Source organism: Carex rostrata, chromosome 9 (genome assembly GCF_964058835.1).
Source record: "Carex rostrata chromosome 9, lpCarRost1.2, whole genome shotgun sequence".
NCBI lineage: Eukaryota > Viridiplantae > Streptophyta > Magnoliopsida > Poales > Cyperaceae > Carex > Carex rostrata.
Window position 1 is genome coordinate 5,360,451 of NC_135926.1, and position 27,572 is coordinate 5,388,022.

Sequence of the window (27,572 nt, forward strand, 5' to 3'; positions counted from 1 at the left end):
TTGGGAACGAATCCGTACCTGCACATCTGTCTGGAAAGTTTATGACAAAACAATGGCTGATGTACGGAGCTGGACTCATCAATCGTATCTGCACAATTGGAGAGGATCAATCGTTCAATCATATCGGTCCAAGTTGTGAGGATCGGATCGAATAAAGTTCAACTGGGTCAGTATAACTTTTGAATAAAGAAATTTTGTAGCCCTACCAAGCAATTTCCAAAAAATAAAAAAAAAACTTTTGAATAAAGAAATAGCCAAGTCTTTATATGTATATTTTAAAATTAGTTTAATGGCGAGTTTTGAATGTGTGATATTCTATTACAAAAATATTGTTTTAGCCAACTATATTAATTTTGTTTCTCGTATGATTATGACTTGAATTTTAAAAAAATGTGATGCCGAGCAAATAAAATTTGATTGCCATTTATTTTATACAAAAACAATTTATGGAATTTGGGATTTGAATTTTTTCCGTTTCAGTAAAACATAAAAGAACATAAAAATTCATCATGGACAAATTAATTAATCTAATAAAAAAAATATAACTTAGTTTTCTCTTTGGCAAATTGAAAAATATAATAACTAGGTGTTGGTGGTTGTGACCAAATCTGTGCCATAGATGAGAACCAGATGGACGGTCAGCAATAGACCAGAGGAGCATCAAGAATCAACATAATAATTTTGTTCTAGAAAACGAATGATGCTAATCCATACAAAGAACGCCAGTAAAAAACTAATTAATGCAAAAATATATATATATTTAACTACATCACCAACCCCATGCCACACATATAAAGCCCAAAAGCATCTATGGCCCCTTAATCCTGTCATAGAAAAAGAACGACATTCTTGACAAGGGACACATACGCCATGTCTACCGCCACACCAAGACCCATCAAATGCAAAGGTAAAATTGGTCCATAATAACTTAAATTCACACTACCAAATTTCCTCTATGTTTTTTTCACACAATTTTGCAAATTTTCACATATACGTGTGCAGCGGCGGTAAGCAGAGCGGCAGGGGAACCACTCCAGATAGAGGAGGTGGTGGTGGCGCCACCTAAAGAATATGAGGTTAGGATAAAGATCATATGTACCTCACTTTGCCATAGTGATATCACATTTTGGCGCATGAAGGGTGGCCCAATCACAGTTCATCCCAAGATCTTCGGACATGAGGCCGTCGGGTAAGTTGTGTGCTCTGTCAACTCAATTATTGATTAGTTTCCCATGATTTCTCTAGCTTAAGCGCCGTCCCCAAAAGAAATAAAATCCAATGTGTTTTGTTTTTGTTTTCCTTGTAGTCACTATTATATATCTCTCGATTCTTCTTTGTTCTTTGTTCTTTGTTCTTTGTTCTTTTGTGATGATGAAGCCTCTGTTCTAGAAATTTATTTCTTCTGGTGTGCATATTATGGCCAGGATATGAGATGATCATGTGCAGCATTTGCAATACAAACTACCACACGAGATTTGGAAAAGAAGAATCGGTTCTTTTGTTTTAATATTCCTGCTATTCATGAAAAGAGCCTTTTTCCACATTTCTAGCTTGTTTTCAATCGATGACAGAAAAACCATACATACATATTTTCAACTTGATCAGACTTTGGTGTACTGACTGTTGATTTAGTTTACTGAATATATTTAGTGACAACACAAATCTCACTAACAAGAGACAATTTAAATCGAATGGCTTCGACAGGACAATAGAGAGCATAGGCGAGCACGTAAATGAGTTCAAAGTGGGCGATTTAGTGGTCCCCGTTTTCACCGGACAATGCCATGAGTGCGACGACTGCACCTCAGAACGAGGAAGCAACATATGCTCACTGCTACCATTTAAAATCAGTGCTGCAATGCCAAGGGATGGCACGACTAGGTTTACCGACACAAATGGAGAGCCGATTTACCACTTTACCGGTGTATCGAGCTTCAGCGAGTACACTGTAGTGGATGTTACTCAGGTTGTCAAGTTGGATGCAGCGGTTGAGCATAGCAAGTTATGCTTGCTCAGCTGTGGCGTGTCAACAGGTACACAAAATATATTGTTTTTAGACTTTGGAAAAATTATATATTCTTGTCATCACCTTTTTTTTCTGCGTGACCCTTAAAAATTAAGTTGTTATTTTGTTTGATCTTGTACAAAATCAAATAATTTGTTATGCTCAACATCTGACTGTTGTTATTTTGTTTGACCTTTTTTTTACTGCGTGACCCTTAAAAAGAAAGGCAATAATGTTAGGGTTCTATAGACTAAGTGTTTTCAAAAATTGATTATTTAGGGATATTCTGGTTTATTAATGAATTCCAGATCCCAAAGGTTGATCAATTATAAACTCACATACATTATAATAATAATAATATTATTATTTTATTTATATTATTATATTAATATTATTTTTATTTTTATTTATATTATTATTGTACTACATGTCTAATTTCTAAACATGATAAATTAAAAAAAAAAGGTTACTTTCATTGATAAGGACGTGTATCTGGATTTCAGTAAGTTGAAATTGATTGAGTTTATTAATAGGCGTTGGCGCTGCATGGAAAGTGGCTGCCGTGGAGGTTGGATCCACTGTTGCAATATTCGGCCTTGGATCAGTTGGTTTAGCAGTATGTCATTTTCACAATCTGTTAAATTCTAATTCCTAATTTCTCTAGTGTATTTATTAATTAGCTGACAACAGGTTGCAGAAGGATGTCGAATCCGCGGAGCCTCAAGAATTATCGGTGTTGATCTGAATCCTGACAAGTTTGAACTCGGTGAGATAATTTAGTAATATCTATCTGAGATTTCTTAAATTTGGTACTATTTCTGGAATCAGCATTTTCTTCTCATTTGATTCTCTATATATTTGCAGGAAAGAAATTTGGTTTGACAGATTTTGTGAATGCAAAGGAGATTGGCGAGAAATCAGTCAGCGAGGTCGATAATCCATAATTCATTTTGTTTGTCTATTATACGATCAATGATCAATCAACCCTGCGCAAAAAATATATGTAATGATCTCACTATTTCATCCTCTTTATAGGTGATTATTGAGATGACAAATGGCGGTGCTGATTACTGTTTCGAGTGCATAGGCTTATCATCACTAATGAGCGATGCATTCAAAAGCTCTCGTCAGGTTATTTTAACAAAACAGCTGGTACCAAACAGTGGGATATCTCACCAGTTTCATTAATGAAACCTAAAGATACAAGGGTAGGGTACCAACAGCTGGTACCAAACTCTCAAAAGTATATTTCTTGTGCGATGAACAATTGAGTCTGAAAAAAAAAGAAGCCAGCCCGGTGATTATCCAAAACAGTATTAAGCCGTATTTACAAATTCGCATTTATGGTATCTGGCCCAAGAAAAGCCCATTACACTATCTTCTAATTAATTGGACTGTGTAATCTCCTCCATTTCCAATTTGATACCAATATACCATCTCAATCTTTTTGTCAACCTTTTGACAATTTAGAGAATAAAAACACATTTTTAAAACGAACCTCTCCTTTTTTTTTATGATACAGGGTTGGGGTAAGACTATTATACTAGGAGTAGAGATGCATGGCTCGCCTTTATGCATAGCACCGTATGAACTGTTAAATGGCAAATGCGTAATGGGATCATTGTTTGGAGGGATCAAACCTAAAGATGACATCCCAACTCTTCTCAATAAGTACCTCAATAAGGCAAGAATTTTCTTTTCCTTGATTAATTTTCATTATTAGTACTGTTAGATGAAAGATTGCATGGTGTTTTATTTTTGTTGCTAACTTCTTTTTTAAAATCAAATATATTGTAGGAACTGGAGCTTGACAAGTTCATAACGCATGAGATTGGTCTAGATGAAATAAACAAAGCATTTGATTTGCTAATTGAAGGAAAAAGCCTCAGATGTATTATTTGGATGGACAAATAAAGAAACAAATTAGAAATTTAGTGAATAGCTTTTATCTTGAATAAAAAAACCCATCACTGTTATTTCAAGAAAGATTTATAATAAATTCAGAATACTAATTAGATCTTCATGCAAATTTAACGTATTTGTCTTTTTATTGGAATGCAGCATGTGTAATGGGCAATTGTATTACTGCAAACTATAATTAATGCCAATATATGATGATTAGTTTTGCACTGATCATTTAAAGCTGTTCATCAAATTTACTGTTGTTACCTATTTACAATGATGTCATGTATGGTTTGTATAACTGCAAATGATAATGCCAATAAATGACATTTTCCGGTAATTGATTACCTTAAAAACCTATTTTCAGGAAAATTAGCAAATAACTCTAAACTATATGCAAATACTTATTTTTGAAACAATATATTAGCTAATAATTGTTTACTGCTGTATACAGGCATTAAGGGCATTCCTGTGAATAAAAATCATGTCAGCTATCGACATCCTTCCATTTTTTTTGTGAAAATGCTAGCATGTGCCAGCTTAGAAAAAGTACATGTCTATATTTAGAAGGCATATACAAAACTGAATACCAACTGATCCCTCTCCTTTCTCTTTCTTCTTCCTCTCTCTCTCTCAAAAATTTCATTTGAGTGAGAGGAAGAACAAACATTATTGTCGTTATCAGTCAAATCATTAATTTAACAGATAGTTTCTGCCAAGTAAGTTTTTCCCCTTGAGTTTTTTTTTTTTTTTGTCACGCGAAGTTAAATTTGGATCCATAATTTATGTTATGATTTATTCTCTTAGTAATCCTTCAGATAGAAATTCAATCCTTCATATTTCTAAGCCCTACATTTTGTTCAGAGATGCAGCAGCAACTTAAACATCTCCGAGAAGAGTTAAAGAAGGAGAAGCGAGAACGAACTCAAGCACAACATGAGCTTGAGAGAATTAAATGGCGAAGCTGCTCAGACAAAAGTTTGTACCCATCGAGCAGCAGATGTAAACTTGAAATCCTTGAACAAGAGTTGGCAAAAACCAAAGAATCTGAAAGAAAATTGCTCGAATCTCTCACCTCGCAAACCAAACAACTAGAACAAACAAAAATTTGTCTTGAAGAGGCCAAGCTTGAAATCCATTCCCTTGATGATGCTGTGAAATTACTAGAAACAACCCCAACTGGTACATTAAACAACCAACTAAAGCGCGCCACACAGGCAGAGGAGAAAAGCAAAAAGGCTCTGGATGGTCTAGCACTAGCCCTTCAAGAAGTCACAAACGAGTCTATTTTGGCACGACAGCGCCTGACAGCAACCCAATTGGAGTTTGAAGAAACTGAAAAGGAAAATAATAATTTGAAGATCATTCTAAGACAAAAGGAAAGAGATCTTAGAATTGCCTTGGACGAAAGCGACAGGCTTAAAGTTGAAGCAGATGAGTCGTCTCTTTCGTGGAGAGAAAAAGAGAATGGATTCTTGCAATGCATATCTTTATGTGAAGCAGAGATGATTACAATAAAGGAAGAAAATGAGAAAATAATCGCCTCAGAAAAAGGTGCCAGACAAGAAGTATACAACCTTAGAGATATAATCAAACACATGATAAATGAAGCTTCGGTTGCTAAAGAATCACGAGATATCGCGCTTAAGGAAAACTCACAACTCAAGGACTTATTGAAAGAGAAAGAAAATGCCATACAATCCTTAAAACATGAGCTCGAATCGATAAAAGTCAGTGAAGGAGCAGCATTAGATAGCGTCAAAAAACTAAAAGGCTTACTTGTTGCAACTTCAACCATGAACTCAAACAAAAATTCGGTGAAATTTGAAGGTGAATCGCCAAGATTACCACCAAAGGCAGTGGTTTGTGAGGGTGGTGGTAGAGTTGCTAAGCGAAATTTGGCAAAATCACCGCTAGGACATCGCTGGAGAAATGGAAGGCGGTACTCATGCGGTGACACTGAGAAAATTGGTTGCCTCTCTGATATGATAGGTTCACCGGATAGAAAAGAGAAGGATCACCTAAAAGGTACCAATTTTGAATGTAAAGAGGCGCCAGGTACGCCAACTCGGGTTATGATAAAATTGAAGAAGAGTGAGACAATTCGGAAGAAATTTGAGGGTTTGCTTAGATGGAAAAGCTTCCATAAATAATTGATATTGTTTATGTTTATTTTTTTTCATAATAATATAAACTTTTTATGTGAACATGGAGGAAAGTGTTTATGCTTTTTTGGTCCTGTGTTTTGGACTTCAATCAAGCATTTTCACCTCTGTTTTATTTTATTTTATTTCTTTTCTTTTCTTTTTCATATTGTAAATTAAGAACAAACAGCACATCCGATTATTTTCTTCTAAATTAGAAAACAAAGGAATCTAAATACAACAAGTAAATTTGTACCGTCTATTTCTCATTGTCACTGTTATTTCTTCTTAAATTTTTTTGTTTCGATTGTGTCTAAGTTTCATGATATTTATCAACAAAAATTTTAAACTTCGGCTATACAATATTAATTGAAAAAATAAATTATGGAAGAAAAGTTAAAATACTTCTACCATAGAAATTTTGCACTTCTATCTTTTGGGCAAGTAGTTTCTGCAGGCTAAAGAAATTTTTAAGTGGCCTCTGGAGTTTTTTTGAGTAAAAGTAGGAGTCAAGCCCCCATTTGATTGATGAAATAGTCCATTACAAAAGTTGTGTAAGAACCAAAATGAGAAAATAATACAAGGCTGATAATAAGGTACTGAATCAGCTTAGGAAAAGAAAATAACAGAAATAAAAAATGCTAAAGAAAACAGAAATGAAAACTAAGAAAAATAGCAATAAGTAAAATAAAAAATGAGAGAAAAAAGAAAAGAGATAGGAATCGAATTGGAACTACTGAAAGTGCCATCTTCTACATTCTTGCTTGCCCCAAGCTGTAACTGCACTGTAACTGAACTGTTTTGTTATTTGACTCAGCAGTTCATCCATCATACTATCTTCTCCTCTGAAAATCCTCCCACACCTCTCTCTCCAGGTGATAAAATGAGTTATTTGTGATATGGATTTTTCTCGAACAGTGTGTTGTGTACCTGTCAATCCTCTGAAGTTTGGTCGTGCGGTTTGCAGCTGAAAAGCCACACTGTCATGTAGTGTTTGCACCACTGTGCAGGTCTCAAATAGATGTGTTACTGATTCAGCATCCTGTCTACACACAATGCACCTATTGACTATGCATATTCCTCTTTTCATCAAGTTATCGAGTGTTAAGATTCTATTTAATAGGGCTAGCCAAGTTTTCCATCAAGTTATCGAGTGTTAAGATTCTATTTAATAGGGCTAGCCAAGTTTTTCATTAAGTTATCGAGTGTTAAGATTCCATTTAATAGGGCTAGCCAACTGAAAACCTTGAATCTGGGCGGGGAACGCAATAATCAAATTCAGTTGATGTGGGTCTTTATCCCAGAAGTGGTCCCTGGTGATGCAATATGGTCATGCGCATGCTTCACGAAAAGGGGCGTAACTTTTGATCCGTCCGTCGGATCGGGCTGAAATTTTGACAGGAACTCCACAGCCCAAAACCGGATCCGAAACAATCTATGATTCATTTCGCCCATTTTGCGGGCTCAAATTCGCGATCCGAGTCTTCCTTTATGGACTTTTGGACCTTTCTTTATAATTTTAGAGTTTTAGAATCTTTTATGTATCTTTTATGTATTTTCTGTTTTTAGGATTTGTATTTAAACAGACGTCATGTCTTTTGGCAGAAGTTAGTTTTTATGTATCAGTTTTATCAAAGAATTGAGAATCTGTGTGATCTCAGAACAAAATCTATCTTTCCATTACTTTTTCCAATTTCTTGATCGTTCGTGCATCACCTGGAGTTTTGATAAACTTTATTTCTGAAGCAATAAAAACATAATAAAAGGCCAAAACCAAAATTCTTCAACTAGTCGAGTGAAACATGAGAATAAAAGGCAAAAAGAGATGTTGGTACCAACTTTACAATTTTCCATTATGATTATATATTTTTTTTATCAATCTACTATATATAATCTGTCAACTATATGTAAGCATTAATTGATCAACTTCACATTGCTAATATTTTCTTGCCAGATACCCAATGCCATTGTACAGAGTTCCTCTTCATTTTCGTGATCTATTTTCATTTTATCAAAACCTACTGTGTCAACGGTCTTGGCGGCCTCACTCATCAGAGTCGACAGACAAATCACAATTTATACTGTATTAGAAGAGCATTTTACAGATCAGAATGATTAATTTGCCACTATACTTGATTCATCCGTCAGGATATCGGGTTAATCTGGCATACATTGCGATATTGTACATAGTTTCGAGTCATATATTTTCTATTTGGAACCAATTTTAATTTTAATGATTTTAAATTTAAAAATCTTAATAAGATTTCATTAGATATTATTTATTTTTAGTTTAGACATTATTATAAATTTGTATGGATTTCTGAAATTAGGCTGATTCTTCAGCACATTCGTGACAGAAAACCGTGAATATCAGATATTTTTTTCACTTTCGGTTCTTTCTAATTAGAGTTGGAGGTAGATTTTTAAGTAATGGGTATCAAAAATATACAAAGAAAAAATTAAATAACATATTTTTTTAATAAATTAAATATTAATAATTTCCTTATAAGTTACATACTTCAAGTAGAAAAATCTCAATAATCTAAGTTGTACATATTGTACAATAGTCAGTTTTTTCTTTAAAAAGGAATGATGATCAAACATATTAAATCTTCATAAAAATTATATGAGTCAATTTCAAATTATGAATATAAAAAAAACGATATTATTTGAAATCGGCTGATTACAATGCACCCTAACTAGTAACTACGTTCTAAAAAGTAACTTGTGAACAACAGTTGTGATTTTTTTTTATTCTCTCCAACAGAACGATTTTCTGCACTGTGCTCTTCATAAAAGTAGACCGTGAAAGCTGAAGAACAAATATTTTTTATTCTCACTAATTGGATGATGAATTTAAATTTTCTTAGATTTTATGAATATCTGGAGTTAATTATCTTTTTATTGAGAATTCAAGCAGAGCTATAGGGTTACAAATCAATTCATTATTTTCTATCCGAAATAGGGCTGATAAAAATATTCTTCACCGCCTCCACGATATGATGAAGGACTTTTGTAACTCGTGATTCACTCATAATTCAGTCATTAATAACTCGTCCACTACCAACTCGAGTTGGTTGACTCATTAACTTAATGAATTGAGCACGAACATATTCCAACTTGCTCATTACTAACTCAAGTTATATGGAGTTGAACCACATCTAATCTCAAAAGTATCTTCTTCTTTTTGAAATAGTGTGGGAAAATCCACTAGTTTTCATTGAACTAATAGAATTTGGCCATTTCAATCTCCAAATATGGATAATGTAATAGCATACAAAAATCACATAACAAACAAGTAGTAGCATCCCAACAGCAGCTGAGCTAAAAATACAACATACTACAAGATTACAAAACAAGGCAAATCAGCATAGAAAAAACACTCAGTTCATTCGAGAGCTAGTAGGAACTTGGTACCAAGCATGTGGATTTCATCTTCTTGTTCCAGAATAGCTGGTACTACCCCTGCCCCTTCCCCATCCTCTTCCTCTGCCCAAGAAGGATCCATATATGTTCTTTGAATTATCAAAGCCTGACAAGGCAAAGAAGTAGTATCGAAAGACAAAATTAGATGTAAACAAGGTAATAAATTACTATTAAGAGATGAACACCAAAATTTAGTCAAAGAGATTATCTTAGACCCTATTGCAAAGAAGGAATATTATAATGTTGAAAATACAATTTATTTTTTTCTAACCAAAGTGTCCATAAGACTACTCCTCGAATGAATTCAATCAATAACGGTTCCTTTAATGGAATAGGGGCTGCTAAAAACTATATATCTGACATAGTAGAACCAGAAGAAATGAAGTTATTATGAGCTGCAATCCAACTCCAACTCTGAAAAGCATAGTAACAAGTAACAAATAGATGGTCAGCTGTCCCAAAATTACCACAAAATGGACAAGAGGTATCTCCAGTCCATCCCCTTTTAGCTAGATTGGCCTTTGTTAGAATTTTATTTCTTTTCAAAAGCCAAAAAATACTTTAATTTTTAGAGGTATTCTTGCAGCTCAAATAGAGTCATATTCAATATTGATAATACCTCCATATTCAAGTCACTTATAATATGAATGAAAAGAAAAATTACCCCCTATTGACCATCTCCACATCAAAGAATCAGATGTACATGGGTCAGGATTAAAAGAGCTAAATTGAGAGTGAAGATTATAGAAGTACCCAAGTCACCCAACCCAATCCCCAGTGAAGCAGTGAATATGTATTTTTTTTTTCTTATTTTGGTTAAATTTGTTAAATTTTCTTTTTATTATGTACTGTTTAGGTTTTAAGAAATTCAAATTGTTTAAAATTTAAACAACAATTGGTCTTAATGAGTTACGAGTTAACTCGAATTGATAACCAGTTGACTCTATAATTCGATCAGGAATAAAAGCATTTAGTCTCTATAATTCTGATCTTAGTAGGCTATCCCAGAGTATCAGAATAAATAAATTCAATTAATGAAATATTTATTTTCAAAGAAAATAAGTTACGATTAACCGTGCAGCATACAATCTTATTGATTGTGTATCCTTTTTTCCATTATCTTAATAGGCTTGATTTCTGAAGTAGGTCACAATTTATTTATGTTAAATTGTGATTAATACACACACATATACATCTATATGTAAGTGTGTGTATATATAGAGAGAGATGGGCTATGGTGCATTGCAATGCATAGAGGGGTTTGTGCATTGAACTATAAATCTAAAATTCAAAATTCAAATGACCGATCCAAACCGTTCATCTTGTTCTCCATATTAATATGTGCTTGGAGACCAAATTTTACATTTTTCTGAATTTTTTTACTATTTATTAAGTATTTTACAAAATTGTTGATCCAACGGTGGCTTGACAAAACAGTAAAATCAGCAGCCACCGTTGGATCAACAATTTTGTAAAATACTTAATAAATAGTAAAAAAAATTAAGAAAAATGTAAAATTTGGTCACCAAGCACATATTAATATGGAGAACAAGATGAACGGTTTGGATCGGTCATTTGGATTTTGAATTTTAGATTTATGGTCCAATGCACAAACTCCTCCATGCATTGCAATGCACCATAGCCCATCTCTCTCTCTCTCTCTATATATATATATATACACACATATATATGTAGAGTAAGACTACCATGCTTTGTAAATTAAAGTGGGTGTTTTAATTTGCGCTCATATCTCTAATTTCAAAATTCAAAACGTTGATTCAAACCGTTCAACTTGATATCCATATTACATTGTGCTTGGAGACCAAATTTTATATATTTTGAAAAAAATTACTATTTTTTAGTATCTTTCAAAATTATTGTTTTTGATGGTCCAGAATTTTCTGAAAAACACTGATTTTGAAAAATTCTAAAAAAAATAGTAAAAAATTTCCAAAAAAATATAAAATTTGGTCTCCAAGAACAATCTAATATAGATATCAACTTGAATGGTTCGGATTGACGTTTTGAACTTTGAAACTAAAGATATGAGCACAAATTACAACAATCACTTTAATATATATATATAGAGAGAGAGAGAGACAGAGAGATGGGCTACGATGAGTTGCGAAGTAAAGCGACTATTTTACTTCACGCTCATATTTTGCGATTTTAAAGTTCAAAATGTCGATCCAAACCGTTCATCTTGTTCTCCATATTGAAATGTGCTTGGAGACCAAATTTTACATTTTTTAGAAATTTTTTATTATTTATTAAGCAATTTTGAAAGTCGCTGATCTGATTGTCCAAAAAATTTTACTGTTTTTACTGTTCACAGCAAAACAGGAATTTTCAAAAATGCTTAATAAATAGTAAAAAAATTCCAAAAAATGTAAAATTTGGTCTCCAAGCACATTTCAATATGGATTAAACATCTAACGGTTCGGATCGATCGTTTGGACTTTCAAAATAAAAATACGGTAAAAAGTAGAAACGCGTTTTACTTCGCAACTCACCGTAGCCCATCTCTCTCTCTCTATATATATATATATATATGGTCCAGCTAATTTGCTGTCGGCAGCATTTCTGCCCAAGGTGCTGCCGCCCCTTTTTTATTTTGTGATGCCAAACAACAAATCCAAACCGTTAGATGTTTAATCTATATTATAATCTACTTGGAGACCAAATTTTACATTTTTTGGAATTTTTTTACTATTTATTAAGCTAGTTTGAAAACCACTGTTTTCAGTAAATTTCTGCAGCATTGAAATCAGCGGTTTTCAAACCAGCTTAATAAATAGTAAAAAAAATCCAAAAAATGTAAAATTTGGTCTCCAAGTAGATTATAATATAGATTAAACATCTAACGGTTTGGATTTGTTGTTTGGACATCACAAAATAAAAAAGGGGCGGCAGCACCTTGGGCAGAAATGCTGCCGACAGCAAATTAGCCGGACCTATATATATATATATATGTGCTGTGGCTAAATTGCTGCTGGCAGCAGTTCTGCTCAGGTGCTGCCGGGGCTATTTTTAGCCGTGTGATGTCCAAACAATAAATCCAAACCGTTAGATGTTTAATCTATGTTATAATCTACTTGGAGACCAAATTTTACATTTTTTGGAATTTTTTTACTATTTATTAAGCTGGTTTGAAAACCGCTGATTTCAATGCTGCAGAAAATTACTGAAATCAGCGGTTTTCAAACCAGCTTAATAAATAGTAAAAAAATTCCAAAAAATGTAAAATTTGGTCTCCAAGTATATTATAATATAGATTAAACATCTAACGGTTTGGATTTGTTGTTTGGACATCACACGGCTAAAAATAGCCCCGGCAGCACCTGGGCAGAACTGCTGCCAGCAGCAATTTAGACAGACCCTATATATATATATATATATATATATAGAGAGAGAGAGAGAGAGAGAGAGAGAGAGAGAGAGTAAGGCTACGCTACTTCGGGAATTAAACGGGTTGTTTTAATTCGCGCTCATATCTCTAGTTTCGAAGTCCAAATAGCCGAACCAAACCGTTAGATGTTTAATCTATATTAAAATGTGCTTGGAAACCAAATTTTACATTTTTTATAATTTTTTTACTATTTATTAAGATGGTTTGAAAATCGCTGTTTTTTTAATGGTGCAAAATTTTAATAAAAATAGCGATTTTCAAACAATCTTAATAAATAGTAAAAAAATTTCAAAAAATGTAAAATTTGATCTCCAAGCACATTTTAATATAGATTAAATATCTAACGGTTTGGATCAGCTATTTGGACTTCGAAACTAGAGATATGACCGCGAATTAAAACAGTCTGTTTAATTCGCGAAGTAGCATAGCCTTCGAGAGAGATGTATATGTATGTACATATGTATATATATATGTGTGTATACGTATATATATAGAGGTTGGCTAAGATCAAAGTGATAGTTCCTAAGCTTTGGTGCTACCAATTCGTTTTTCAATTTTCAAAGTTCAAAATGTTGATCCGAACCGTTCAAGTTGTTCTCCATATTAAATTGTGCTTGGAGACTAAATTTTACATTTTTTTGAATTTTTTTACTATTTATTAAGCCACTTTGAAAATCATTGATCCAACGGTGTCTTAACAAAACAGTAAAATCAGAAGCCACCGTTGGATCAACTGTTTTCAAAGTGGCTTAATAAATAGTAAACAAATTCAGAAAAATGTAAAATTTGGTCTCCAACCAAAATTTAATATGGAGAACAACTTGAACGGTTCGGATCGTCATTTTGAACTTTAAAAATTGAAAAACAAATTGGTAGCACCAAAGCTCAGGAACTACCACTTTGATTTGCTGCCGGCAGCATTTCTGCCTGCAGTGCTGTCGCTTTTTTTTTATTTTGTGATGTCCAAACAATAAATCCAAACCGTTAGATATTTAATCTATATTATAATCTACTTGGAGACCAAATTTTACATATTTTGGAATTTTTTTAGTATATATTAAGCTGGTTTGAAAACCGTTGATTTCAATGCTGCAGAAATTTACTGAAATCAGCAGTTTTCAAACCAACTTAATATATAGTAAAAAAATTCCAAAAAATGTAAAATTTGGTCTCCAAGTAGATTATAATATGGATTAAACATCTAACGGTTTGGATTTGTTGTTTGGACATCACACGGCTAAATATATCCCCGGCATCACCTCTGCTGAAATGCTGCCAGCAGCAATTTAGACAGACCCTCTATATGTGTGTGTGTGTGTGTGTGGCTACCATTCATTGCAATGTATAGGCATTTTTGTATATTGGACTATAAATTATCGGATTCGAAGTCCAAATAACCGATTCAAACCGTTCATCTTGTTCTCCATATTAATATGTGTTTGGAGACCAAATTTTATATATTTTTGAAAAAAATTTACTATTTTTTTAGTATTATTGAAAATTGTTGTTTTCAGACAAATCTGGACTATAAAAAAAACTTCAATTTTCAATAAATCTAAAAAAATTCAAAAAATTCAAAATATATATATATTAGTATGGATGTTTATTAGTATGCTATATGAAAAAACATATATATTAGTATGGATGTCAAATTACCTACAAAGAATTGTACTAAATAGTTCGCCAAATGAACAACTTATACAGAATTGCTGGTTTACACTTCTGAATTTTACAAAATTACTGCAGTTGTTAAATATAATTAATATATTAAGACATTTTACAATATTTAATAACGGGGATGTAGCTCAGATGGTAGAGCGCTCGCTTAGCATGCGAGAGGTACGGGGATCGATACCCCGCATCTCCAACTTCAATATTTTTTTCTGTAACGAAATTCCAATGAGTTTGAAATACAGGCAACTTCTTTTAGGCCTACATTTCAAACATCAAGTACAGAAGTACCGGTACCAACTGCCAACTATGTCATACCTAACATATCCAGGACCAGGCATTTCCGAGTTGTACGCATGGATAATAGGATAGATGGGCCAAGTTCTGAAACTTCTTTCGACGGCGCAGTTATTGATAAGGGGGAAATGGGCTATTCTGTAACGAAATTCCAATGAGTTTGAAATACATGCAACTTCTTTTAGGCCTACATTTCAAACATCAAGTACAGAAGTACCGGTACCAACTACCAACTATGTCATACCTAACATATCCAGGACCAGGCATTTCCGAGTTGTACGCATGGATAATAGGATAGATGGGCCAAGTGCTGAAACTTCTTTCGACGGCGCAGTTATTGATAAGGGGGAAATGGGCTATAGTGGCCCAGGTTGCAAAATATTTTCTTTTTCAGTAACATTCCAAAAATGTTACTGGGATCTCCGACGCTGCGTGTCCCGTTACAAAAAAAAAATATCAAACGTAAAATTTGAAATACAAAAGGATGGAAGGGCCTTTTATAGTGTGGACTGTGGAGCAATCTAAAAATTCTTACAATGATATTTTCCATTATTATAGTTTTTCTTAAGCAATAATACACGCTATCTATGTTGCAGAATATGGGTACGAATATTGAATCGGATACGGGGATACAATATGTAGCTAGTGTAGCGATACATATCTTCGCTGACATTTCGCTGAAAATCAAAATGTCCCGTGTTCGAGTCCTGCAGCACTTAACAAAATTAATTTGGGTTGGGCGGCTCAGTTGATCTACGTGTATCAGATGTGCATCCAGATTATCCGATATAGATACGGGGCTCTAGATGAAGTATCAGAGTAACATAGGACGCTACACAGTTGAAGAAATGTAAAAAAATATTACCAGTATAATTGTTATAGCGGAACATCGAAGTAATTTTTTTTTTTATGGGTCATTTATCAGCGTGATTAAAACATATTTTTTATCATTCAGTTGATGATCCGTCAATTTATATTGTCACCAAAAATAAAGAAGTGCAAAGTTAGTTACAATTCTCGCTTTAATAATTAGTTAAATAAAAATTCACCATGTTTCAAGTGAGCTAGTTAATTGACATAAATATATCAAAACACACCGTATATTTGATTGGTCATAACAACTGAAGACTAGATTTTTCATAAAAAAAATTTGCTTTCTGTCAGCTATTTGAATTTTTTAATATATCATCATGTTGAACGGTTTAGATCGACTGTTTGAAATTTAAAAACTTCGAAAATAAATAAAGTAATTTGGTGTCACCAAAAAATAATGTAATTGGATCCCTCCTCTTTAATAAATCATTAGTATGTATATGCAGTTTAATAAATTAATTTAAGAACAAATAATATCTTTTTTTTGTTTCAGGTATATAAATGGCCAGATACAAACAATTACAAATAGTTAAAAATTAAATTGTATCCTTATCCATTATAAATTTTTGAATACGGATATGAATAAAGATAGTCTTGAATATAGATCAAATAATTTAAATAATTTTTCCGATTCAAATTTGAACGAAATTGAATAATATCCGATCCTGTTTACACCCCTAGTGCTTGTACGCACGGGGAAAGATAGTAGAGTGCCACGTTAGTTTTTCTTTAATTTGCATTTTTGCAGTTTAGACCTCACTTTTACAGTTTGCTTTAAGCTGCGTTCTGTTATTCACACTTTTACTTTTTTAACAATTAACAATGACCTACTTTTTTAAAATTATGAGTTAAATGTCAAACTATCCAACACACTTTTTATTTTGTAGGTTTCGAACAATTAACTTTTCACATGAAAGTCATGTGTCTTTACCCCTGAATTAAAAACAGATTCTTAACAATAACCTACTTTGAACAGCGGAGTTAGCATAATGGTATCAAACCCATCTCTCCTCTATAAAGAGCTGCTGATTTAATTTTAAAAACTAACATCTAAACAATGTTAGACTGTATCAGAATCCTTTGATTAAAAAACCAAAACAACAATTTACTTCACTCGACATCTTATATGTTTGTACCTAAAATTCAAGAAACAAAAGAAATTTAATATGTACCTAAAATATCTATACGCCCCATATCGAGCATCTTGCTTATTCTGGTTAGTGTATTCAAGCAAATAACTGTACAAAATAGTACCCCGCTACCGTACAATTGCAAAAGAAATTATTGAAGAACGAAGATAAAGATATGCGTGGAAAAATGATGTAAACAAAATGTGCTGGTAATTTGGAGTTGGAAGAGAAATGAATTCTGTGTTTCAGTCACATCAAGAACACAATCTTACCATTTAATGCATGCACCGTTTCACCTTCGACATTTCTTATTTATTTATTTTTCTCTCCACTAGCACTGAACATATTCCACAGGATTTCCAACCAAACGCGGTGCAAAAAAACAAAAGATAGTAAAATCCACATGGGAAAAGCTAAATGAAGTGGATGCAACTGATAAACGCAATTACACAAATGATGAGATTCCTCGCAGGTGCGCAATATATGTTTTCTGCAACTTGTCAGTTTTACAGGAGTAAATTAATTAATTACCGAACTATGAAATAATTTTCACGGAGTTATAATCAGTGAACTATAGTCCTTAATTTTAGTAAATTTCCTCTAAGTATTACCAATGAAGAGAGAATAATTCATTGTGTATAATTCTCTAGCATTAAAAAAAAAAACCTAAAAGCAAAATGGTCAGAATGGATTTCGTATGTATTATTTTTAAAATTGTGGAATAGGACCATAATATCTTGACCTATATATACTCACATTAGAAAACTTGAAAGCAAATGCCACATGCCAGTATGCCACAAACGGATAATTCGGTGTTATTTCCTTGTCAGAATTTGGTACAGGGTCGTAATCTATTTGTCTCTCATGGTACTGTTTTTCGGAAATTTTGTAGCAGTTCCAACCAAATTGTCTCTTTTGACGTATCATTAATAGGTAGGCACGAAAGCAAACCCCCATTAAGTGGTCAACAGCTGCTTAAGTTAAGTGGTAGCACTAACAATAATAACATATATCTATTAATTTGCCTGTTTGACCGCGAATTTATATTATTAATGTCCACCTCCAATAAATTTGCAAGTTTGACCCTCCCTTTGTAAATAATTTACTTTATTTATTTTTGTAATAATGATTTGCTTAGCTTGTTGATATTATTTGAATGAAAAAGTAAATAAAAGAGCAAATTGATTGTTATTTATTACTTAGAAAAGACAATGGTCGCTTAGAAGATCACGCCACCACAGAAACTTAATTAAGAAACAAATAAATTTTCAAATTGCAAATATGTAGACAAAGTTTCTCATCTTGATTATCATCCTAGTGCACATGATCTAAAAAACATGCAACTTTTTTTCGGGCATTTAACTTTTGTTCATTAACACACAGTACACAAATTCCATATGTTGTAATTATCAATCGGATCGACATCGTCAGAAAATCATCAAAACCAACAAAAATCCTGCTTTTAAGTCACCATCTATACCGTTACTTTCTGCTAATTTTTGCACATAATCAAGCAACAGACTCTAATTAAATACACCAACAAGAATTGAAATCTTGGAATTAAAATTAGAAGAGTACCCACTTAGGTGCAGAACTCTCCTTCATGGTTCTCGAGTGATGCAAATCATGACCTTCGCTTTTCTTGCTCGGACCATGAATAATTTTTGAGAAAAACCTCTCGATTTTTTTCTTTTTCTTCTTAATTTTATCCTTGTGCTTCTGACCAGTGGTCTCCTTCTCATTAACATCCAAAGCAAGAGATCGGCTTTTCTGAAATATATCAGAACTTTTCACAGAACTATCCTTTGTTGGGACAACAAGTGGAGGCGGCGATGATGCGGCACCAGGCGAACGATTGGAATTGGTAGAATTTGGTGAGATTCTAGAGCTAGATGAGGCATGTGTGGTGTTTGTTGTAGAAGAGGAAGCAGAGAGATGAGCTAATCTCTCTCTAAGACAAAAAGGGCATACCCCTTTTGATAAACGGTGCTCTGGATGGATCTTGCACCTATCTTCCCATTCTGATTTCTTCATATTTTCTTCTCCTTTTTTCTCTTTATCTTTTGTTCTTATCTGTCAAGGGATGGTTGTGTTATATGGTCGATGCTAGATTGCTAGGTATGGCTTGAGAAATGAGATTTTATGGTGCAAACAAAAGGGGTAGAGTGTGGATTGATGAAAAGGTTAGACCGTGTGGGGGAATAAAAGTCTAGAATGTAGACTTGGAAATAAATCTGCTACGATCCTATGTGGATTGTAGAGTCTTACAATTCTAAATCCAACCTTTCATTTGTTTTGAGATTCGTGCATAAAAACAACTTCTATAGAGATTCGTATAACTCAAAAAAATGAAAGGTTGGATTTAGAATCGTAGGACCCTACCATCTCTTAGGATCGTAGCAGATCTATTTCCTGTGGAGTACGACATGTAGGCACTCTTGGCCAAATAATGGCATGGTTTGAAACTTTGAATGGGTCAAAATTAAATTATTGTAAAAAGTTAATACCAAATAATCTTGTCAAAAGTTAAATAAGTAAATGAGGCTGTCAATTCAGTTTTTTAATTAAATATGTGATGTAAAGTTTTGAGACAATTACCTGAGGAGGAGGGTTCAAATGGCTCCCTCCATTTTTTGTGCTTCCACCATGTTTCTATTTTTTTAAATTTTAATAATTCAAAATTTAAAACTTAAAAGTAAAAATAAAACCGTTGGATATGATCTTCGTCATTTTATTTATACACGTGTAAAAAATTATGACATTTTAATTTTATTTTGATTGTCATCAAGAGTTTGTAAAAAGCGCACTAATGTGGATGATTTCTAGACGTTAATTTTTGAAGTTATTGATTCACATAAAAACAAAATTAAAATGTGATAATTTTCTATGAGCACATAGAGAAAATAACATAGATCACATCTAACGGTTTTATTTTGACTTTTAAATTTTAAATTTTGAATTATTAAAGTTTAAAAAATAGAGTTACAGTGAAGACACAAAATATGGAGGCATTTGAAACCTCCTCTTACCTGAGTTGCTCTATGGCTCTACCTAGTCTATTTTTATTCCTCAATTACAAAAGATTATTTTGTGTCAGATGAAATGAAATATCCTCTCCAGCACCGACGAAATTGAGTGTCCATTGTGACAGCACACGTGTGCACTTACATCGCTCGCTTTGTTCCACATTAGGCCCACGTGTTGCGGTCATTTTCAGTTATTACATAATTCCGTTGTTGCTATCATGGGAAGTGTCTATGCAACAACTCAAATGACAAAGATTGCGCCTTATCGGTGGTTCCTTAATATAATTTAGTAATGACGTTTGTCAAAATTCAATCTATTCAGCAACCAAATTTATTGCTAGAAGACCATCAGACTCGATATTTTATTGGGTCCGGGTACGGGTGGCAACGAATCGAACCGAATCAAACATACTCTACGTTTGAATTTGGTTTGAATAAGATTCAAACTGAACCTGGTTTGATTCTTTTCGAACCGAATCCATTTTGAATCGAATTAATTGCAAACTACACATTTTTCGAATCAAACCCGAATCGAATCACAAATTAAATTATTTTTTAGCAGCCTAGTTATACCGATAGTTTATACATTAATTTTTTCTTGCGGGACAAAATTCACATGGCTTCCTTTTACCGGTATGAAATAAGTATTTTTAAGTTGAAAATTATTCATGAAAAAATACATCACAACAAATAAATGTAAAAAGAGGATTAAGTACGAGAACTGAAATATGCAGTAAAACAAGTAATCGTACCTCGAGTGCTCACTCGATCAAACCCTCGATTGGACCATCTAATGAAGTGAGAATTCGAAAGGTAGAGAAGGCAGAGGAGAGACGACCGAAGAGAGAGGAGAGAGAGCCGTCTAGGCTGGAGAGAGGAGTGACGACCAGAGAAACAGTTAGTCGCCGAGAGCGTTGACTAGGTTTTAGAGTGAGTGGGAGAGTGAGTTAGGAAGAGACGAAGAGATAACTAGATTATTGAGATTTGAGAGCGAATGAGCATCGGCTAAGTTAAATTATGACTCTCTATTTTGGGTTTTAATTTCATCAGGTAAATGAACGGCCGATGTTATTATGAGATTCAAACCATAAAAGTTCGCGAACCCATTTCGATCAAACTAAGCTAGGTTTGAGTTTGATTTGAATTAATTTTGAACCGAACCTGGTTTGGTTCGTTTCAATTCAAATCCATTTCGAATCAAATTAAACTCGAATCAAACCCGAATCGAATCACGAACTACGAATTTGTTTGCCAGCCCTAGGTCGGGGTACTATAAAGTAACTCCATATTTTGAGTTTGGATCCGGACCATTGGATCAGAATCAAAACCAATTTGACTCAAATTAGAATTTACAGAATCTCTTTAATATTCGTGCAAATTTTATTTTATTAGTGACTTATCCGGATATGTTTATTCCTTGTGTTCCTTTTTAACAGTTATTAACTGTAACGTTAGTTTTAAGGGTAAAATTTTTCAGAGATTACTAAATTTGATTTATAATTTGTTGTGTTGACACTGATTTATTTGTTTTTAGTCACTGAATTTTAAATTTTATCCAAATTTATTTACTCTATTAACTGTTTAATATCCAAAACACTATAAAAACTGATATGATGTCTGTCTGAGCTATCTCTTACCACGTATATTTAGAACTGCAAATTTAAGTAAACCAATTAATTCTCTCTCTTTTTTTCACTTTATAAAAATATCAAATTAAATGTGTTGAATCAATTTCTTAATCGTCCACTCCCTAAATAAAGTCCAGTTTATTTATATTTTTTATTTTTAACCCACGTGTTATACGTGTAAATAAGTCCAGTTTATTTAAATTTAAGTCCAATTTCTCTCTTTGTATCTTTCAGAGGCGTGCATTGAAGAAAAAGCATGAAAGAAGCCACCTCAATTTTTTGAAGGTTCAAAAAGTTTGAAAGATTGAGCGCATATTGTGTGATGGCAAATTTTTCAAACGTGATTACCATTTCATATATATATCAAGTTATCAACAATAGCACCAATTAATAGCAATATGAACTTGTTATCTATTTTTGTTGGGGTTTCAAAATGGGACAAAAGAAGAGGAGGACAAGTGAAGAGGACCTATAGCTCGGCCAGCAGAGGAAAGCTATTTGATTTCTCCAGACCAGTCCTATTTTCATCCATTTTTCGATTAAATTTATTAAAAGTAAATATAGGTTAATAGGAAGTGGATCATTTTATGATTTTTTTTCTCAAGTTTTTTTAATTAGAGCATGCGGGTAAGTTGGAAAGCTTGATTCTATTTGAATCTCAAAATAATTTATTCATTCTCTACTTTAGCTCAAATGCGCAACAAATCCTGAAATTAAAGGTTAAAGTGTCAATCTCAAATTCTTAATGCAATTGGATGCATCCCTGTTAAAACAATCTATTTAAAATTTTCACTAATTTTAAATTTTAAAATTAAATATTAATACCTTTGATATATCCCATAGTTAAATTTCAATTAAATTAGCATTATAAGTCCAAAAAATGTAGTGGAAAAAAATATCATTAGTCATCGTTGTTGGCACCAAATTTTTTTTTAATACCATAATAAAAAAAATAAACCAAAACATTCTCGTTTTGAAATAATTCCATCAATATTCAAGCCACACAGACAATCTACGGTCTCATTTAATGAAAATCGCACTGGAGTCCGCAGATTGAATCTATGACCCCAGTTTTACATTTTTTTTGTAAGTGAGTGGGGTTTGCACCAAAAAGTTTTACTTTCGCTTTTTTTTTCTTAAAAATTCCTTTCGGAGCATCAACCAAAGTTTTTAATTCGCGTACTGTCAAAATTTATCAATTTTCAGAGCACCAACCAAAATTTGAAATTCGCGTTCTCCGAGATAATGCCAAAGTTTTTTTGTTTTTTATTAATAAATATTTTGTAAAAATAATAAAAAAAATATATTATTGGGGTTGCAGATTGTCTATGCGGACTCTGGTATTTGAGTATGCAAATTGGCTCTGAGACCTGAATAAATCTGAAATTCTCTAGAAATAAGGATGTTTGATTTTTTTTTTTTCTTTATGGTATAAATATAAATTTCGGTCGTTGGCATTCATGCCTTCATCCCTCTTCTCGTCATATGTGAAATTGTTATAAGAAAGATATTTTATTGATTTTTTATTATTTAATTAAACAATCTGTGGGCATACAACAAAAGTATTTTTAATTATATCCGGCATCAAAGTTTCAATGAAGAAATTTTCAAATATTTAATAAAGAGATAATTTAAATATATGTAATATATGTAAGTTTCGACTTCTATTTATATTAAATTGACAACTCATTTAATTCAAAATGTCTACAAAGAGAGTCACACGACTGAAATATTTTTTTGGAGTCCGCATCTGCATTAACTCAAAAGAGCATCTTTTGAGTTAATACATATCGGTTGTTCGATTGTAAACGGAGTTCATATGATCTCGGTCTAAAATATAGAGCATCTTTAGTATTAGTGCGCACAAATTTTAAAACTGACTGAACGGCTCAGATACATCAACTCAGAGCATCTACATCCCTGAAACTCTTTGAGTTTCTAATCTGATGTGGCAGTTTCTAAACCAGTTTCAGGGATGCAGATGGGTTTCTTATTTAGCAACTTTGCTCCAAAGTTTCTTAATAAGAAACCGTTTATAAACTCTGACGTGGCCAAATAATTCGCTGAAATTCTTTTCTCTTGTAATTTATTTGCTGATGTGGCAATTAAGAAACTCTAATTTTGAGTTTCAGGGATGTGAGGGTTTATAAACTTTCAGAGATAAAGTTTCTAAAAATTAGTTAACAGTTATTTAGAAACTCCAAGAGTTTCAGGGATGTAGATGCTCTCAAAAGATCCATTGAGTTAATGGAGAGGATACGAATTCTCTTTTTTTTTTGAAGAGGGGGGGGGGGGGGGGGGGGGGGGGGGGGGGGGCAACGCATCACTTTTCTCTTTATGTTATTAGGTTAAATTGGTAATTTATTGTTATTATTAAATTAAGTAGAGAGGGAATCATTTGATATTTTTATTTTGACAATCATATTAAAATAACCATTGTTAAATGACTCTTTTTTTAGAGTATTTATAATACACAATAAATATTTTGATAATTTTAAAATAATTTCAGTTTGAATTAGGGAGTTTTAGTAAATATATTGTTGGAGAAAGCTACCCACGGGGAATTTTTTTTAATTTTTGGTAAATAGAAAATGAACTTTTCGGAAGAAAAAAAATGAAAAGTTGATTGTTACATAAATAACAAGTGCCGAATATATGGTTCGGCGGATATAAATCTGCTGCGATTCTAAGGGGATTGTAGGGTCTTACGATTCTAAATTCAGCCTTTCATTTGTTTTGAGATTCGTGCATAAAAAGCAACTTCTATGGAGATTCATACCACCCAAAAAATAAAATATTGAATTTAAAATCGTAGGACCCTACAATCTCTCATGATTGTAGTAGATTTATTTCCATGGTTCGGCCCCCCTCCTATCCCTCCTTGCTCCACAGAAGAAACCACAGAAGATCAAGAAAAGAGGAGACCGAACCATAGATTCGGTACACTCTGAGGAGGACCAAATCTATGATTTGGCTCGTCGGATTTTTTATTTTATTTTATATTTAAGGTGCAATTCATATTATTTTGAATATTTTTTTTTAAATATTCGTTTATATAGATGTAATGTTTTTCTAGTAGTATTATTTAAAATTTATAGTATGCGGAATGACTACAATTTCATGTTTATAGGTTTTTTTTCGGAATTAATCTTAGTTTCATTATATTACAAAAGACAATTGTGTTTCAATTTCTGTATTAGTTAAAATAATTATTTTTATTTTCAATTTTTGTATCAGTATTGCTATAATTTAATATTATATGTGTGCACGCGTTATTATAATGTTAGTATTATTAATAATTCAAAAAAATATTTATTTTGTTAACTTCAATCGACAAATGAGATGTAATATAAAAAAAAATACACAGTCAATAAAAAAGTATTACAATATACATATATATACAAATAGTATTACAATTATTAATCATACTAATACAGTAACGCAATAAAAAATAAAAGTAATTATTTTCACTGAAGTAGTTATATTTATGATTTATTTATATATATTAAATCTAAAAATAAAACAATGAAATGCACCGAACTATAGATTTGATACCCTAAGAGGAACTGAAACCTTGGTCCGATAGCCCCCCTCCTCCAAGACAGAATATAAAAAAAAAAAAAAAAAAAGACCAGCAGTTTGATTCGGAACTTACGTTTTTTTTTAATATAAAAAAACAATCAATCTTTTTTTTTATAAAAAAACCATCAATCTTTTTTCCAATAATTATATCTTAACTACGAAAAATAAAAAATTCACGCGCGGGCATAATTGAAAATTTATATTACTTAAAGTAACTAAAAAGTTGGAATTTAAATCCTGATCGTTCAATCAAAATATGTATAAAAATTTAAAAGGATTCGGTGAATTTTACCTCGAACTGAATTAATTCAGATTCTAATTGAACAGTCCGGGTTCAAACTCAATTTTTGAAGATCCGGACCCATAATTGAGACGGGGACAGAAGATGAGATTTTTGACTCAGAACAAAACTAGTCAATAACACGTGTAATTGTAATTCGTCGCTGTTTTGTTTTGCTGACAATAGGAAGGCAGATAATTATGGTCGGCCACTACAAAAGAAGACATAATATGCCAATATTAATACAAGATGTGATTGATTAAAGGTTGCAATCATCTCCATTTGAGAGAAAGCCCCAAGTTTCCTGTAAAATAACGCGGGCAATTATTAGACTAGAATAAGAACCCCTCGTGAGATTCTTTAATGTCAAAAGAAGCATGGGTAGAATACTAGAATCAGCGTCCCAATTATTTGATTAATGATACAGGATAATTTGTTTTAAAAAGGGTTTCAAATATTTTATTTTTTATATCTTTATTATGTCATCATTTTTAAATATTAATAAATTCAGATTTATAACTCAAATATTATAATAAAACTGTTAAATTTAATTTATATTATTTTATTTATACACATATAATATATTATATTATTTTGACTTTGTTTTATTTTTATCAAGAATTTGCAAAAATAAATTGATATGGATAAATTTTGGACATTGATTTTTAATTTATTGATTCATAAAAAAACAAATCCGAAAAGTAATGAAAATTTTATGTATATGTAGAGAACTAATCTGACAATTATATTTTCACATATTAATTTTAAAGTTTATGCTATTTAGAAAATTAAAAGTTGAATGAAGACAAAAGTTGGAGGCATTTGGACTCTCATTTTTGTTTTTGTTTTTTAAAACTGAAACAACTTAAAGTTTCTATTTATAACTAATATTCTAAATAGCATGCTATGACATTTTTTGGTCTTAAAAATTATAGCACTATCCGTAGTTTTCGGTGCTATAGCGTACTATAATGTTTTTTAGCTTTTCCATGATAATGTGATAATTACGATAATCAATGTTTTTTAATGCGGACTAATATATGTGGATTTAAAATGAGAATTTACATGCGCACACACTCTTTTTTGGTGACACCGGATTACACTCTACATTTTTAAAGTTCAAATAATCAAATACAAACTGTTCAACATGATGAATATTTGAATTTATTTCCATATAAATTAATGTAACAAATTTTGTAAGCAACAATTATATATGTCGATATTGTCTAAATAACAAAATAAATTATATAAGAATCAATTATAATTCGGAGTTCGATTCATATAACATATATTAAATTTTGATTCCATGCACCGCATCTTAAATTTTGTATTTGTATATTAATATATGCATATTACATATGTGGCCTCATATTCAAAATTGCATACAAAAATTGTATGATATTTTAAGCACAAGACAACATAAACATATGCAACCACATTTTAAAACATCTGCGATAATTGTTATTTAAAATCTTATTTATAACATATTTTCTCTTATAATACAATCAACTTATTTTGAAAGTCTAAATACTTTTGTCCATATTGCGAAATATGTTATCAAAAAGAAATTTTATAATATTTTCTCGTTTTGAAAACTTCAAACAAATTACCCTTCCCTCGGGTTTTCAATAAAATATTTTTTGGAAACCTGCTCTCTATTTTTTGAAAACTTCAAACAAATTACCCTTCCCTCGGGTTTTCACTCTATTTTTTGAAATTCGAAATGATTAACGTTAGGTGCTTTTAAAAAAATTTATATAAATGATTTTCAGTTCAAAATAGAGTGAATTTTTTTTTTCTCACGTAAACATTAATTTTCACTTTCTATTTCTATTTTTATTCCCAGTAGGAACGTCAAACAAGCCCATATTATGTAGAAAGATAGAGGTCTAATATATTAATTTTTATTTAATGTTCATAAAAAAAAAATTATTCAAATTTCAATCTCACGATTTCTCATTCAGAAAGTGTACTATATACCTCATCAAAGAATGGTTCTAAAATTAGAGCAAGTTATTAGAGGATTTGAGATTTTTTTTTTCTTCATTGACAGCCCGTAGGCCTCTTTGAAATTATCTTCCTTTAACCGTTTTTCGGCTTTGTCTGTTGTGCATTTAAATATGCACCCAGTAATTTTCATATTTTGAGAGATGATTTGGCCTCACTTCATCAATATTCATAAATGATTTCGTCTGCACA

At 32.1% G+C, this 27,572-nt stretch overlaps 3 protein-coding genes and 1 non-coding gene across 4 annotated transcripts; 3 read left to right on the forward strand and 1 right to left on the reverse strand.

Moving 5' to 3' along the window:
* Window positions 1-690: 690 nt before the first annotated feature.
* Window positions 691-4,141, forward strand: LOC144559793 (alcohol dehydrogenase-like 7). Its single transcript, XM_078308914.1, has 9 exons — window positions 691-907; window positions 1,003-1,189; window positions 1,705-2,033; window positions 2,539-2,621; window positions 2,696-2,771; window positions 2,870-2,934; window positions 3,041-3,136; window positions 3,528-3,689; window positions 3,803-4,141. Exons 1-9 carry the CDS (start codon window positions 871-873, stop codon window positions 3,917-3,919), a joined length of 1,152 nt encoding a protein of 383 aa, XP_078165040.1. The 5' UTR covers window positions 691-870; the 3' UTR covers window positions 3,920-4,141.
* Window positions 4,142-4,508: 367 nt separating this feature from the next.
* Window positions 4,509-6,274, forward strand: LOC144559600 (uncharacterized). The gene is made up of 2 exons (XM_078308669.1): window positions 4,509-4,626; window positions 4,772-6,274. The coding sequence occupies exon 2, from the start codon at window positions 4,774-4,776 to the stop codon at window positions 6,058-6,060; it is 1,287 nt and encodes a 428-aa protein (XP_078164795.1). The 5' UTR covers window positions 4,509-4,626; window positions 4,772-4,773; the 3' UTR covers window positions 6,061-6,274.
* Window positions 6,275-14,680: 8,406 nt separating this feature from the next.
* Window positions 14,681-14,753, forward strand: TRNAA-AGC (transfer RNA alanine (anticodon AGC)). Its single transcript has one exon. It is a non-coding gene; the product is annotated as a tRNA-Ala (tRNA).
* A 3,487-nt stretch (window positions 14,754-18,240) lies between these two features.
* LOC144559521 (uncharacterized) lies at window positions 18,241-18,975 on the reverse strand. Its single transcript, XM_078308572.1, has one exon. It carries the CDS (start codon window positions 18,889-18,891, stop codon window positions 18,424-18,426), a length of 468 nt encoding a protein of 155 aa, XP_078164698.1. The 5' UTR covers window positions 18,892-18,975; the 3' UTR covers window positions 18,241-18,423.
* Window positions 18,976-27,572: the final 8,597 nt, after the last annotated feature.

Excerpts from the sequence above, each read along its gene's own strand:
- LOC144559793 (XM_078308914.1), top strand. The coding sequence starts at position 871 with ATGTCTACCGCCACACCAAGACCCATCAAATGCAAAG. Across the intron at positions 2,622-2,695 it reads TTGGATCAGTTGGTTTAGCA|GTTGCAGAAGGATGTCGAAT; the intron begins GTATGTCATTTT and ends AGCTGACAACAG. Across the intron at positions 2,772-2,869 it reads TCCTGACAAGTTTGAACTCG|GAAAGAAATTTGGTTTGACA; the intron begins GTGAGATAATTT and ends ATATATTTGCAG.
- LOC144559600 (XM_078308669.1), top strand. The coding sequence starts at position 4,774 with ATGCAGCAGCAACTTAAACATCTCCGAGAAGAGTTAAAGAAGGAGAAG.
- LOC144559521 (XM_078308572.1), bottom strand. The coding sequence starts at position 18,891 with ATGAAGAAATCAGAATGGGAAGATAGGTGCAAGATCCATCCAGAGCAC.